Source organism: Etheostoma spectabile, chromosome 16 (assembly GCF_008692095.1).
Source record: "Etheostoma spectabile isolate EspeVRDwgs_2016 chromosome 16, UIUC_Espe_1.0, whole genome shotgun sequence".
Taxonomy (NCBI): Eukaryota; Metazoa; Chordata; class Actinopteri; order Perciformes; family Percidae; genus Etheostoma; species Etheostoma spectabile.
In genome coordinates, this window is record NC_045748.1 from 13,998,446 (window position 1) to 14,013,931 (window position 15,486).

Genomic DNA, 15,486 nt, shown 5'->3' on the forward strand with positions numbered 1-15,486 from the left:
CTTGAATGAGGACCAGCAATGTGCGGGTGGGTGGGTAAATGGGGGTGGGGATGGGAGAGTTGTGCGGATGGTAGGGTGGGTTGGGGGAAGGGAGGTGGGTTGGTAGGGGGGGGGGCGGGTTTAATCAAAAATAAGTATTGAGGGAAGCATAGTATGTAAAAATAGAGATGACATTCTGAGATGTTTTTTTTCCTTGTTGTTGTTTCGCTTTTATTTGATGTACTTCCTGGTACCTAATCATGATAACCTACAGAAATTGATACAATTTAAAAAAATGTAAAAAGAAAATTCACCCTGCACACCACACCATGCAAGACCTCATTAGATCTCTCAAGATGCATTTTACTTTTTCTGTTCTCTCTTGCGCACACACATTCTTATTCCAACAAGTTCCTTTTTTTGTAAGTTTTGTGAGGCGTTATAATTTTACAAAGGGCCGGCTGATATAGCTGATTAAGAGAGGAACAATGATGAGATGGAGTAGCCAGTGTCAGTGTTAGGTGGTAAGATCCTTTAATGACATAAACGTAAAAGTACCATCCTGAAGAAATACTTCATTAATTAAGTAAACGTCCTGCATTCAAATTTTTCTGAAAAATGTACCTTAAGTATCAAAATCGAAATGCCATTATGTGAACTGCATTTTAATGCTGAAGCTGACACTACTTGGGTAGTTTAATTTAAGTTTTTTTGTATGTAAAATCCTAATCTGCAATGTAAGAAATAACCATAGCCGTCAAGTAAATGTATTGGTGTAGAAAAGTACTTAGTTATTTAGTTACTTTCACCATCGGTCAATTGATCCACCTTAATTCTCTTCATTAAATAACACATCATTCATGCTTAGCAGATTTAACCAGTGTAACACCAACCCTTATGCGATATCTGTAACAAAATAATGCATTGCATATCCACCTTGGTCAAGGTGAACAGTTTACTTGTCAAACACTGTTGGCTGTCACTGCTCGGCCTCCCCCATACTGAGGATGTTGGCACTCGCATGACTTACAAGGACACCTAAATTACATGTTTTACATTGGAGCTTATTTATAGCATGTAAATAGTATGACTGAAATAACGTATTTAATACATAATTAAGTTAATTTCAATGTTAATAACTGTTGTGCACTCATGTGCCATTATGAACATTTAGTGCCAACTTTGCACAGGAGGATTCAGCAAAATGCAGCCAGTGAAAGGATGAATTACCCACAAACCCATTCTCTCTCACCATGGCAATAAAGTCTTCATTGTGGCTCCATGCCAAGTCGGAACAGATGGCTGTCTCTATGCCAACCAATACTGAAAATAAATCCTGTCATAGCAGATGTTTGTCATTAATAGATATGATTTAGAGATATCTTGCGCTTTACTTACAGCATATACAAGTCTGGTAAAACAAACAGTAAGCGAGAACATTTCCAAGAACAATCCGAATATTTTAAAGTTAGAACGAACATTAAACAGTAAAACAATGAGGGACATTCAAAGGTTAAAACCAGAACAGGTTAAAAACTGTTAAGTTGAGTGGGGTTTCAGTGTTATGAAAGGAACAAAAGCCACTTTAACTCTTGTGTTGTCTTCCCGTCAGAAAATCAACACTTTTGTTGCCGCTTTTTATCAATGTCTTTTTTCTTACGTTTTTGTGCTTTTTTTTTTAAACACTTTTGACGTTTTTTCAATGTTTGTCACTTTATTTGACGTTTTCCACACTACGTAACACCAACTTATTAACTTTAGTTTTACCGTTATTTTGGGAATTTATGGTAAATAAACCTCATTTATTGGAATTTATACCTAATGTTTGAGTTAGAAAAGCAGAAATTAGGAATTATTTAGACTAAAATTAAAGGAAAGTATGTTGATGGATAATCACACACTGGAACATATTAACGTTTACTCAATACTATTGCAAAACCACTTCAATTTTTTTTTCAAATAAATATAAAATTGAATAAGACACCCCAAAATTAATAAAAATAGAGATTTGTGCTTGCCAAAGAGCGTTGTGTGGAATCAATCATGTTATTTCGGGTAGTTAAAAAGAACATTGATATAGAAAAATGGTTCAATTTGACCCGAGGACAACATGAGGATTAAGCAGTAGACAAAAGCAAGAAAAGGACTAGCTCTGACTTAGTATCCACACTATATTTTTACTTTGATAACACTAAAGTTACTTCATCAGACGTGCTTCAAAACACGACTACCAATGTGTGTCACCTTAGGATAGTTTGCGCAGCACTTTGAAATGGGAATTTTCAAAGCAACATGAGTGAAGAAAGAGAGCTTGGACAGAGAAGGTGCATTGTTCAAAAAGAGCTGCGAAATTATTTGATTTGAAAAGGATCAGTATTGAAAATCAGGCTATGTAAAAAGACATGTACAGATTATTGACTTCAATTCAATTCAATTTTATTTATAGTATCAAACCACAACAAAAGTTATCTCGAGATTCTTTACAGAGAGAGTAGGTCTAGACCACACTCTATAATTTATAATATTAAGTCCCAACAATTCTAGTAATTTCCCCAAGAGCAAGCATTGTGCGACAGTGCAGCCATGCACAGTGGCGAGGACAAACTCCCTTTTAGGATGAAACCTTGGGGGAATGAAAATTATTAAGTTTTTAATATTGGTAAATTCCCTTTTCATTAAGTAGAGTAAGGGTTCACATAATTATGCAAATATCTCTTTCTTGTTTCTCTTTATTGTATCTTTTGTTTCTTCACTGAATATATCTCTCTGGTTTCCATTCTCACCCAGTGCATTATGTACCTCACTTCTTTGTTGTTTTAATACAAGTGACCTGTTTGTAAGACTCATAAGGGTTTAAGGTTTTTGAATTATTAAAATCCTTTCATTTCATTTTTTTAACTGCAGACAAAAATGCATACATGTACGCAAACAAAATCCTACAGCGATCTCATCCATGAATGTGTGGAGGAGGGTCCACACATTCATCCTTTGCCTGTGTCTGGGAGACTTTTGGTGGCAGCCTATTGTTTTTTTAATGCCTTTCTTCTTTCCCAGCTGTATATGATGAATGTTTGATTTGCCCTCCCATGGCCTTAGGAGAAGATGACCAATCCCAGCCCACCAGGCCACAAAGGCCCTGAAATATTCACATCCAGGAGCTGCTGAGTGGACTCCTGTCCCTGGTAGCCTTGTTAAAGTCAATAAGATGAGACCGAATCACATCAATGAGGCTTGCTAGAGGGAAATCCAGCATGAAAGTGTGTGTGTGTGTGTGTGTGTGTGTGGTGGTGTGTGTGTGTGTGTGTGTGTGTGCGTGTGTGTGCGTGTGTATCCATTTGTTCATCCTGTGCTGTCAAATTTGTGACGTTCTGTTTGTTCTTGCAACAGTCGGCTACAGTTCTTCTCTGCTTTCACAGAGGGACACATTTTAGTTGCTTGTTCAGAATAATCCCCTGGGAAGCATCTTTAATTATTTACATCAAGAGATAAAATGGCATATTATTCACTACCAACAACATTTAACATCTACGCATGCCATACATAGGCTACACGTGTACAATCTTTCCTTTCTGAAGAAATATAACATACTGAAATCCTTCTGATCTCCATGCTTTTCAGTTGCTGTTCATTTGTAGTTGCCCCTCTTTAAACCCCCCTCTGATTTATTATTTCTTTCATTCAAAAGCCTTTTTTTAGCTAGATTGAGACTTTCCACAATCAAAGAGGTTTACTTTTTTCATGCGAAGCTCTTGAAACTCTTAGACTGTGAAGGACCAAGCTGCGTGAGATTAAAGCTGACAACTGTGATCAGACACACAGTACGTTTGGCTACTTGTTGGGTTAGGAGCTAAACACTTCATGGCGTTAAGTACATAAGTGCTTGGGTCATATTCTAATATTGTATAACATTTGATTTACTGTGTTGATAGTGCTCAAAAATTAAATTTGATTTATTAAATCTTTATTTATAGGTGCTGACCATTTCCTGTCATCTCTGGATGTGTTTTTCTACTCTGAACTCAACATTATTTTTTTTTCCTTTATTTTATGCAACTACTTTTACTATTTAATGAAATAACCTTTTTGTAATTACACAATTACTGTATGTACATAACCTTACAGGGAAATAGTATCTCCCAGAATTAGACTAAACCTCTTAGCCTTTGTGCGCATCTTATTAAAATAAATCAACCATCACAGCAGAGCATTCACCAGCACACACAGAATAAACCTCTGGGATCTCACTTACAGAAGCAAGACCTCTGCAAAATACAGTATGTCCACAAAAAAAATCAGCTTTAATCCTTTTTTTTTAATACCAAACAAACACTAATGAAATAGAAAAATAGCACAAAACGGTGACTTTAGTGATTTAGTATTGCACTGCCATGACATCTGGGGACTTGTAAGAGACAAATTGCATATCACGTATTGCTTTATGCAGAAGACAACATCAACACAAAAATAATAACCCAACAAACACAATTTTTGAATGCAGAATCAAGGCAGAAAAGTCTTGTTTAAAGTGGTTTTCAGCTGTCAGCATGTCTCACAGCCCTTCTGATGAACAAAATCTCTTTCTGAGCTACAGACCATCCCAGCAGAGGATTCTGCTGCACACAGAGACTAAATCTCTGGGATCATACTTACAGGAGCAGGACCACTGCAAAATATGTCCACAGACAATTTTGAATGGTTATAAATAAAAACATTCAAAACATACTCTGAGTGAAAGTGCTCCACACCACACCAAACTTGTAGGCGTAATAGGTACTAAGGAGTCCGGCACTGATGAATATGCACAAAGCATAAAATCTCAGTGACTTCCGGAAGCCTTTGATTCGTTGCGGATGACATCAGCTGTGGAGTGAGTGTGCGAAAAAAATAAAACCCACCGGCGCCCTCTTCTCTCCCCGGTTACTGAATATGACACAATGTCTGCTGGTATAAAAAGCTAGGGCCACACCTATCAAGGCTCCACTGTGTATGTCTGGAGACCACTCCGCGGCGAATAAAGGGAGGAGGCTGCTGTTGGGATCTTGCGCGCGTATAAGGGTTGCTAGAGAAAGAGAGAGACAGAGGAGAGGATGGCCACCCTGGTAGAATCTGCAGAAATGGAGACGTTAGGCGGCCAGAGCAAAACCGGGACGTCTCCGACATCCTCCAGCGGCCCCTCGCAGCACTTCAACGACAACAAATTTTACCTGCTGGTAGTTATAGGGGAGATCATAACGGAGGATCACCTCAAGTGTGCCATTGCGGACATAGAGAAAGGTGAGATGGAGCGTTGTGATGTATGGAGTACTATATGAGCTGAACTCAACATCTTCATCTTCAAGAACTTGAACAGCAATATAGCTTAGAAGTGCTGATGCACCTGTTTGCACCATTTACGCGCGACAGGCACATTACGCCTGAGCGAATTGCGCATTTAATGGGTCATTAATAACATTTGAACCTTGTTTATTGAGTAAGGATTTGCACCAGAGGTAATGTTGTTTATGATAGGGGATTTTTAGAACAGCCCCTCCCAGTAACATCCACCGTATAGCTGAAGCCAAATCCTACTGTCCACTCGCATCTTTTAACCTACAGGTGAGTTACCTTCCTTGTCTCCCGTACACTGCGTGGAGGAGCAGTTTGGTTCAGTCAGCTTATCATATTAATGTCAGTAGGCCCAGTTGTTGTCAGCCACTCACGTGGGCCAGGTCCTAAAAGCTGCCAGCAATGATTCAGCATTAAATCTGGACTATGCGTCAATAATGCAGCGGATCGCATTTCTGTGCATGGCTCCAGCGCAGCTGTGTGTTTTTTTTTCTTTTCTTTCTCCCGCAGAACCTTGCCAGGACTTTGTTTGCAGGCGCGTCAGGCTTTTGTTTCAGGAGAGCATAGGGTCCCATATGCATCAGTTTCCAGTGGGGAAGCGACAACTGGGTTTATAGCAACAGCTTTCTCTCTGCTTGTGTCGCTGCGGAAGAAAGCTGCGCTGACAAAGCTGAATAAATACGCTTTGTGTTTTGCGACAGATATGCTTGCTTTTATAATAACAGAATAGTAATACATTAAAACTCCCTTTCCTCCCGTGGGAACATCTCTCCTCCATCCTCATCATCATCATCCCGCATCCAGCTCTTTTACGCTTCACCGGTTGGTGGGCGTGGCTCGGGCCGCACTGCGGTCCCTACGGAAAGCCACAAGGAACGATTTTCAAAATGAGCAGGGCGTTTTAGAAATGCCACAGCTGCTGTAGTTGTCTTCCTCCCTGGCCTAAGTGCACTGTTTTTGTGAGAGAGGAGGAAAAGAAGAACAATATGGCGCTGTTAATGTATGGGTGTAAAACCAGGTGAAAGAAGAAAGAAGAAAGCATTACAAGGGTTTGCTTTTAGGTTTCGTATTTGTCTAATCTATTTTGTATTAACATGTGACATTATTCTTATATCTCATTGTTCAAAGAAAACTGCATTTTATCACAAGAAACTACATTTTATCATCCTCATCACTGTTGCTCATGTTAATCGATGAATGTTGTCATATTATTGCCACACCCTTTGTTTTCAGTGTAGGTCTTCTGTTGTAATACTCAACAAGTAAGATTGTGAGTGCAATAAACTTTTATGTCCACCGACTCGTTGCCTCACAGATAAACACTTTAAGGTCCCTTTGTCTCCCAGTTGTCATCACGTCGCTTCCCAGATGCCTTCATTAGGCCTTTACTGTGCATGATTCAGGATTATGAAATGAGGATGATACCATCATGACTCAGCTGAGTGGAGGCTACCAGCGCGTCTGGCCCATGGCAAAACGGAAACAGGGCTATAGATATTTCCTATTATAGATTTATTTTCTTGTGCCAAACCTGTAACACGTCTATGCATGTACACTCCAAGATTTTCCAATGAACTGGAGGCAAAAGGATTAGTGAAAAAGATGTGTGTGTGTACATGTATGTGCGGGGGTGAGGGTGAGACTTTGCACATTTGTTAGACCTGTTGCCAAGTTCTGTTGTATTGTCTGCATGCATTGATTCATTTTCAGACAGCGGAGCTAACATATTTGTTATCTTTGCTGGCATAGTTTCTTGCTCCTTGATTTTTTAAATTTATTTTGTTGTTGATTTTTGTGTGTGTGTGTGTGTGTGTGTTTATCTTGCAGGGATCCGCTCATGGGACACCAACCTTATAGACTGCAACCTGGACCAGGAACTCAAGCTGTTTGTCTCCAGACACTCAGCTCGTTTCTCTGCAGATGTCAGAGGTAAACTGGAAATAAATAACACGTCACCTGCTAACTTCCCACTAGCAGTCTGATTATGCTTTGATTAATAAGTTTCTAACAGCTTCAACTGCATAAAAAAACTGAGACACACTTTCCCAGTATGCTGATCATTTAATTAAGTATAAGTAATACTACAACGATTTAAAATACTCCTTTAAGTCCTGAATTTCAAAATCTTAAGTAAAAGTTATACATTGATAGCAGAATGTTGATGTTGTTGTTGGTCGAGGTGATTTTAAGGTTATTCTGCAAAACCACCCACTTTATAAATAGTTTTCTGCCTAAAACAGGAATATTTCAACCTTTTTTACATGTAAATTATGTCATGTCAATGTCTTTAAATGAGGCACAATATGGCAGGTTGAGGCACTAGAATTATTTAAAAAAGTAAAATTTTCAACCTAGGAAAGCTTTTCACACATCTCTTTTGTCGGGCAAGTTCGTAGGATGTGACCAAAAGTTGCAGAACAGGTTATTTAGAAAATACAATGTTTTGGTCTTCATCTGATGAAGGTCTAAGACCGAAACGTTCTATTTTCTAAATAAATGAGTGCTTGCGTAATGGTCAGTGTACGGGACTCTTTCTAAGAAATGACATTAATTGAATTATTCCTCCATCTTTTTCAAGATCTAATCAGGAAATAAACAAAAACTTAAATTCTAGGTATGAAATTACCTCATAAGAGAAAGATTGTTTTTCACTAAACGATGACTATAATTTTTAAATCTGCATTTATTATGTGTGAAAATGAATCTACAAAATAACTTACTATACATGGCTGTCATAAAAAAGGAAGTGGGGTAAAAAGTACAACATTAAACAGGAGAAGAAAATGGAAATACTAAAGTTATGTACAATTACCTCAAAACTGTAGTGCATTATATTTGAGTAAATGACATTCCTGCTGCACTTTTCAGCAGCGTGCATACACTATCACATCGCAGTCAGCTATACCTTCCATGCAGTACACTAAGCAGAGGGGTTTTATTACCTGCCCCTGGATACGCACTCTCAGCATTTTGTTGCAAGGTACTCATATAGCTATATTAGTTGCAAGGTGAGGGAGAGGCTCTATAGAGATGGAAGAGATCCAGTGTGGTGAGACGGTCTGCCAGTGGGCAGTATGGCCTTGACAGTCAGCAGCAGTTAAAGCCTCTGCTTGGCATTGCTCCATATTGGCACTAGCCAGGAAGGCTCCATACTTCCCAATAGATTGATCCAGCCAACAACTGCTACTGCGGCTGCAGACTAAATCAGGTGATTTATTTTAATGCAGTAGTATCAGATCTCAGAATTGGACTGACAGAGGTAAAATACAATAGGGAAAAGAGAAAGATGTGAAACATGGAGATTTTACAGATAGAAGTCAAAGAGACTCCAAACACCCACTCCCTTTCATCCAACCATGCTTTCACCATTTTCCCATCCTCCATTCTTCTCTCCTTCTTCCTCCGTGTGCTGTTGCCTTGCAACCCAGTACAAGATGTGTAGTTGATTCGGGAGTAATTAGCAGTGTAGAATTCCCAGTGGTAAGTGTCTGTCCATGAAAAAAAATAAGGGACGGGAATAGAGAGGGTGAGGGGAATGGTTGTGAAAAGAAAGAGGATGAGAGAAAAACAAACATGGGAGCAATGGAGAGAGGGGGATGAGAAAAGATAGAGTAGGTTAGGAGGAAATAAGAGGATAAAGATAGATGTAACAGAAACAGAAATGCAATTCTGATCTGTGAACTAATGAAGCCGAGACTATGAGAGATAACACTGTATAAGCAGTAAAACTAGAACAATGTTGTTCTCTTACTGTATATTCTACGCCTCAGGCTTTTTGCCAAGTCTATTTCTTAAGGGGAAGATTTCTTTGTCCTTTGAACTTTTAATGCCTGAACTGCTTTGTGAAAGGCTTCCTCCGGGCTTTTATGTTTTTATGTTTATAAAGTGCAGCACACCTGCTTAAAGTTAAGATTTAATGCTTTCATAGAAGTGTACATTAATTCTTAACTTGTGAATTGTCCTTGAATCACTATGTGTGACACACAGCTCAAAGCAATACTCAATACCATTAGAATACAATATCATTTTGGTATATGCTTTTTTGCTTTCTTCTCCAAGAACTGGATGCTAAATATGAACGTGCAGCCAGCAGCTGGCTTGCTAGCTTACCATAAAGACAGAGCCTGGCTAGTCTGGCACTGTCTGAAGGCTAAGAAAATGCACCTTCCAGCATCTGTTAAGCTCACTGATCAACACGTTACATTGTGGTTGTTTAATCTGCACAAAAATAATGACACGTAAAGATTTTGTTACCTTTGGACAGAGCCGGACGTAGCTGTTTCTCCCTGTTTCCAGTCTTAATGCTAAGCTAAGTTTACGGGCTACTGTCTGTGGTCTGAGTGGATTTTTACTGAAAAGATAAATGAGTATGGTATTAATCTTCTCATCAAACTCTAACTCTAAAAAAAGAAAGCGAGAAAGTGCATTGCTCAAAATGTCAAGCCCAATCAAACAATAAGTTTAATTCTTCCAGATAAAGATGGTTGATTAGGATACTGAGCTGCTGTCTTTATCGGAGGTACCATCTCATATTAGTTGTAGTAAAAGAAAAATCAGTTGAGTAGTATGTTATGTTTACCTTTAGTAAATTCATTGTTTAGAGCTCTGTGCTTACAGGAAAACACAAACCAGCAGATAGTATAAGGCGTAGGATGACGAATGTGAATGTCTGTCTATTTGACAGATGATATGCTATCCATCACACTGCGTTAGTGCACAGGAAGCTTGGACCCCACAGTGAGGAAGAGGGGAAGGGAAGGAAAACGGGCCAAGACAGGAGACCCCCGGTGTCTCCCTGATGGATATATGATACTTCTTGTTACGTATAGATTTCCCAGCACTATGGCTTCACTGCAGACAGCACTGTAGCCTGAAAAGCCTCTCTCTAAACCACAAATCCACTCAAGACCCTCCTTGTAAGATTGTTGAAGACAACATTACAGCTTATGATCAATAGTAATTAAGAATTGTGTTGACCTTTACAAATGAATTTGTCCCAGATAAAGATCATTCTGATTTTTTTCACAAATACAATCATGCGTTCTCTTGACGTCTACCGTTGATCCTGACTGGTTAGTTATGTAGCGGTAATTTAGCAGATTGATTCAGTCATTCATCAGTCATGCACCTTTCAAGCTGCATTACAGTTTCTATTGATATCTGGAGGAATTGGGACAGAAACAGGTGGTGGGAAGGCATAAAAATGTAAAAAATATTGTCTATCTAATATTTTTTAGTTGTATTGACAAGCTAATTCCTAAAGAGAAGCTGTTTTTTTGAGGCATCAATTCTACGAAGCGGGTGATTGACTGTTCTGGGATTTAGCCGGCTGAACAGCAGTGGTAGTGCCATTAGCTCCATGACCAGACATATTACGTATACCAGTTCCCGTTTTAATCCGATTGTGTGGGGGCACAGGAACAAATGACATTGAAAACTGTGCTCAGGGGCCCCCATCTTTGCTGCTCAATGCACCAATCAATCATTCTGTTGGAAAATGACATGACAGGAAGGAAAACTGTGCTGACACACACACAGCATCCACATGAGGACAAACAATTATAATCCTAATATGTGAGGTCCCATTTATTTTTTTTTATCAAAAAGAAGCAGACTCTAAGTTTAAGTTGTTCCACTGATCTATTTTTGGTGTGGTGCCATCCACATTGATGTTCCCCTGTCTGGTTCAGTCTGTGGCAGCCAGGCTATACCAGTCTTTCTATTCAGCCATAAGCTCAGTGATGCATGTTACATTAACTCACCTCCCACTGAGACAGAGATGCAGGATTTTTATATCGATCAAGATAATTGTCAGGGTCAAGCAAGCCCTCGTGGACAATCTGTCATTTTTGGACGAGTTGGCTTAGACTCATGGCAATTTGGCAGCTTGATGGTGGTGGTCATGGTGACTGCCTTGTGCTTTACAAGTCCTTACTACTACTGTAGTACTACTGTATTTTCTGTTTCATCACATGAAATGCCGGTAAATGCTTTTCTATCACATTAGCAGCGGCTTGTGTGCAGTAGAATGACAGGATGAACAACAGACTTCCATGATTTATTTCTATCTCATTTCACAGACCCCTGAAAACTCTTTCCTCAGTCACTTGTTCTTATGGAGGAGCTTGGGTCATCAGTTTAGGACTGCTGTCTTTCTTGAGCAAATCTTAGTGAAGCTGGTTTCTCCCAGAGTCAACTGGGATTGTGATGATGGTTGTATTAGCCTGAATGACATGTTTCACACCGCGACCAGTATGTTTAGATGTGAGGACAGAAACACTCCTGTGGGTCATATTTCCAGTCAACGTAAGGGGTGCTAATTTATGAAACTTTCAGATGGGTCGTATTAGAAAAAATGACCTATATCGTCATATGGTTTGGAGGACTTGGTCCAAAAATTTGCCCCGCCCCCACACACACACACAAAAAAGCTGAAAAATAAGGTTTGTTTTTGACATTTACATAAGCCTCTGCCATGCTACTGAGTTTATATGAGAGCTCAAAGTCACACTAGGAATAATATTCCCTTCAGACAACAATCTCCATGAAAAAAATGGAGTGCAATATTGGAACTGCTAAAGGATTGACAAGTGGGGAAAGAATCATTATTTCTACCATTGCTGAACTCCCCAGAATTTTATAAAGACTAATAGTCATGCACTGTATAGAAGCCACTTCACTATTACCAGCATTGAATGAAAGAGTTCCTCCGTATGGAGTGATAGCCTTCTGGGAGAAGGCGGTGGCAGGGTTAATGGATATGTGCTCCATAATGAGAATCTGCAATATGAAATATATATGGAGTAATCGGCCCAGCAGCCAGATAAGTAGCTGCTGCAGTATCACGTCTCTGGAGATGAATTCTTCTGAATTTAACTGCCGTCTGAACCTAACAGGGAACACATTCTTGTTTGTCTTTTTTCAGAGAATTTTAGTAGTAGCATGTCCTTTGTTTTTAACCATCGGAAATTGATCTAAATTAACAAAATAAAAACAGGGTTTTTATCAGTTGGTTTAAAGGGAATTAATTGATACATGGATACAAGAGGAAATTAGACAACAAGAAGAAACAAAGACAGGTTGAATGAGTGAAGTCTTATGTGTTGGGGTAAATAATGATGCTACAGTAGCTGTATACCCTCGTCAACTGGACCAGAAGAGAACCCCAGAGACACACTCACAGTGGGAACAAAGTCATTATCATAATCAATCATCTGAAACCTAGCATGATTGATTATGAGCCTGTCTCATTTTAGATGTAACACCTCTGTATGATGAGGGGGAAATGTTACCTATGGTAAACTATAGGCCTACAAGTCCCCATTATACAGGGAGAACAAACAATTATGAAATTGTTTTGCTTTTAAATTGGGTTTTGAAATTGTGTGTAAATAATCTTGTCACACAATGTTGTGTGTTGTCTGCATTGTTTGTCAGACGTTAAGTAGAGCTGAAACACTTGGTTGTTTAATTGATTTGTCAATTGTCAAATGAATTGGCAACTATTTTGAAAATCAATTAATCATTTGAATCCTTTTTCTAGGCAAAACATCCAAAAACATCCCTTCTTTTCAGCGTGAATATTTTCTGGTTTTCTTCTTATCTGATAGTAAATTAAATACTTTTGTGTTTCGGGGTGTTTTTTTATTTCTATTTTCTATTTTTTGTTTTACAGGGCAGAGAATTCTTCACCATAAAAGTAATATCCTGGAGACGGTGGTGCTTATCAACCCTTCAGATGATGCAGTCAGTACTGAGGTAAAATTAGTTACAGTTGTTGTTGACAATCTGTTATATTATTATAAGCTCTTCTTTATTCTGTAACTTTGTATTTAATTGTCCATCCTTCTTTTAAAGAGTGATGATTCACAAATGCAATAAATAAATATACATTTACAAAGCAATTACAGCTTGAAAAGGATTATTATTCAGCCATGATTGTCAACCATGCTTGGCCAATTATCCACCCTTTTAATATGAACTGCTGTGTGTTGCCATTGGTTGGAATAAAATAGATATGAGCAATTAGGAGCTCAAGGGATAGGACTAATGCCTCATTTAGTGCTAGGATAACAAGTGCAGCCTTTTCCTTTCTTTATTGCAGCAAAGCTTTTTGCATTTTAATGAGAAGAAAGACATGGGAGGGTCAGAAGCACAGCTGACACAAGATTTTCTCTTGTGTCACTGCTCCTTCAGCATTGCCCCCCCTCCCCCCCAGCCATGTCTGCAGTCCAACTGTGCATTAGTAATATCTCACAGCACAGCAGGATTGACCTGCCCAGCCGCCCAGAACAGCTGATGTTGCTGAAGTAGAATGAAAAAGGCCAACAGAAAGAGTGGGAGAGGCAAGAGATAGAGGGGTGAAAGCAAACTTAGCAGAGGGAACAAGTCAGCCAATAGCTAATGGATTTGAGGGACGTGAAACTGTTGATATTTTAAATACACTAAATCATTAAGCTGATTGCTGCAGCAGAAAGGCTTTGTATTCTCTGTCTCTATAGCCAGTAGGCTAATTTTATCATTGTGTAGTTTTAATAAATATTTTTTTCTCAATGTATGTTACTTTAAATCATTGTCCATTTACTCTTCAGGTTCGTTTGATGATCTCAGACACTGCCAGACACAAGCTTCTGGTTCTCTCAGGGCAATGCTCTGAAAACAGCGGGGAACTAATTCTTCAATCTGGATCTTTCTCTTTCTTCAACTTCATAGACATATTCACTGACCAAGAGGTGAGCCAACTTGATGATTTCTTTTTTTATATGCACCCAAATTTGACCTGTAATGTAATATTTTGTGATGATCATACACACACGTTGTTGCCGTGAAAAAAAATTGAAAATTGTTTTAGATTGTTGTCGATTTTCATGTTTTACATTAGTGGAAGACTTCCATTGTCTTTTATAGAATTAGAACATTTTGTATTTTTGTCAGTAAAACCCGTTCAAAAAATTTAAAAATGCATAGTGGTTGCCCTCCCTAAAAGCTCCTATGTTAGCATTGCAATGGTCTAAAAACCTTCATACAGTATAGGTGTATAGATATACACATACTGAAACAATGCACTATTCATTTCATTACGGACTCTGACATATTAAAAATTAAAGTCACTTAATTTTTCTCATGCACAGATTGGTGAATTGCTCAGCACCATACACCCGGCAAACAAAGCCAACCTAACACTGTCCTGCCCTGAACAAGGCGAGTGGAAAAACTCCAATTTGGACAAACACAACCTGCAGGACTTCATTAACATGAAACTAAACTCCACTCTCATACTCCCTGAAATGGAAGGCCTCTCGGAGTTCACAGAGTATTTATCTGAATCAGTAGAGATCCCATCTCCTTTTGACATGTTAGAACCACCAACCTCAGGTGGATTCCTCAAACTTTCCAAACCATGCTGTTACATTTTCCCTGCTGGTAGCGGTGACTCTGCTCTCTTTGCTGTCAATGGCTTCAACATGCTCATTAACGGTGGCTCGGACAGGAAGTCGTGCTTCTGGAAGCTGGTTAGACATCTAGACCGGGTGGACTCCATCCTCTTGACCCACATTGGTAACGACAACCTGCCAGGCATCAATAGCATGCTGCAGAGAAAGGTTGCAGAGATTGAGGAAGAGCAGTCACAGGGCTCGACAGCTAACAGCGACTGGGTGAAGAACATGATTTCTCCAGATATTGGTGTTGTGTTTTTGAATCTTCCTGAAAACCTGGAGAACCCTGAACCTAATTACAGAGTGCGTAGGAATGTTGAGGAGGCAGCGTTCACTCAGCAGTTCCTCACCAAGCTAAATTTGAGGTTAGAGCCTTTGCAGAGGCCTGTTGGAAACACGATAGAACCACTCATACTTTTTCAGAAAATGGGTGTTGGGAAGCTTGAAATGTATGTGCTGAATCCATCAAGGAACAGCAAGGAGATGCAGCATTTCATGAAGCAGTGGACAGGAAGTGAAAAAGACACCGCTTCCATTTTGCTGCCAAATGGAAAAGAATCTGAGTTCCCCGTGTCCTATTTGACTTCTATCTCTTCACTCATTGTCTGGCACCCTGCAAATCCCTTAGATAAGGTTGTGCGTGTTCTCTTTCCTGGAAATGCCACCCAGCATCACATCTTTGAAGGTTTAGAAAAGCTAAAGCACTTGGACTTTCTGAAGCAGCCAGTTGTCACTCAAAAAGCAA

The 15,486-nt window shown here is 39.2% G+C and overlaps 1 protein-coding gene across 1 annotated transcript in view; it reads left to right on the forward strand.

Moving 5' to 3' along the window:
* Positions 1 to 4,847: 4,847 nt before the first annotated feature.
* Positions 4,848 to 15,486, forward strand: part of map1b (microtubule-associated protein 1B) — a 17,596-nt gene continuing 6,957 nt past the window's right edge. The window contains exons 1-5 of the mRNA XM_032540071.1: positions 4,848 to 5,253; positions 7,132 to 7,233; positions 12,980 to 13,062; positions 13,896 to 14,036; positions 14,436 to 15,486. The exon at positions 14,436 to 15,486 is cut by the window's right edge and continues 4,122 nt beyond it. Coding sequence (XP_032395962.1) covers positions 5,067 to 5,253; positions 7,132 to 7,233; positions 12,980 to 13,062; positions 13,896 to 14,036; positions 14,436 to 15,486 — 1,564 coding nt within the window. The 5' untranslated portion in view covers positions 4,848 to 5,066. The remainder of the gene's footprint in view (positions 5,254 to 7,131; positions 7,234 to 12,979; positions 13,063 to 13,895; positions 14,037 to 14,435) is intronic.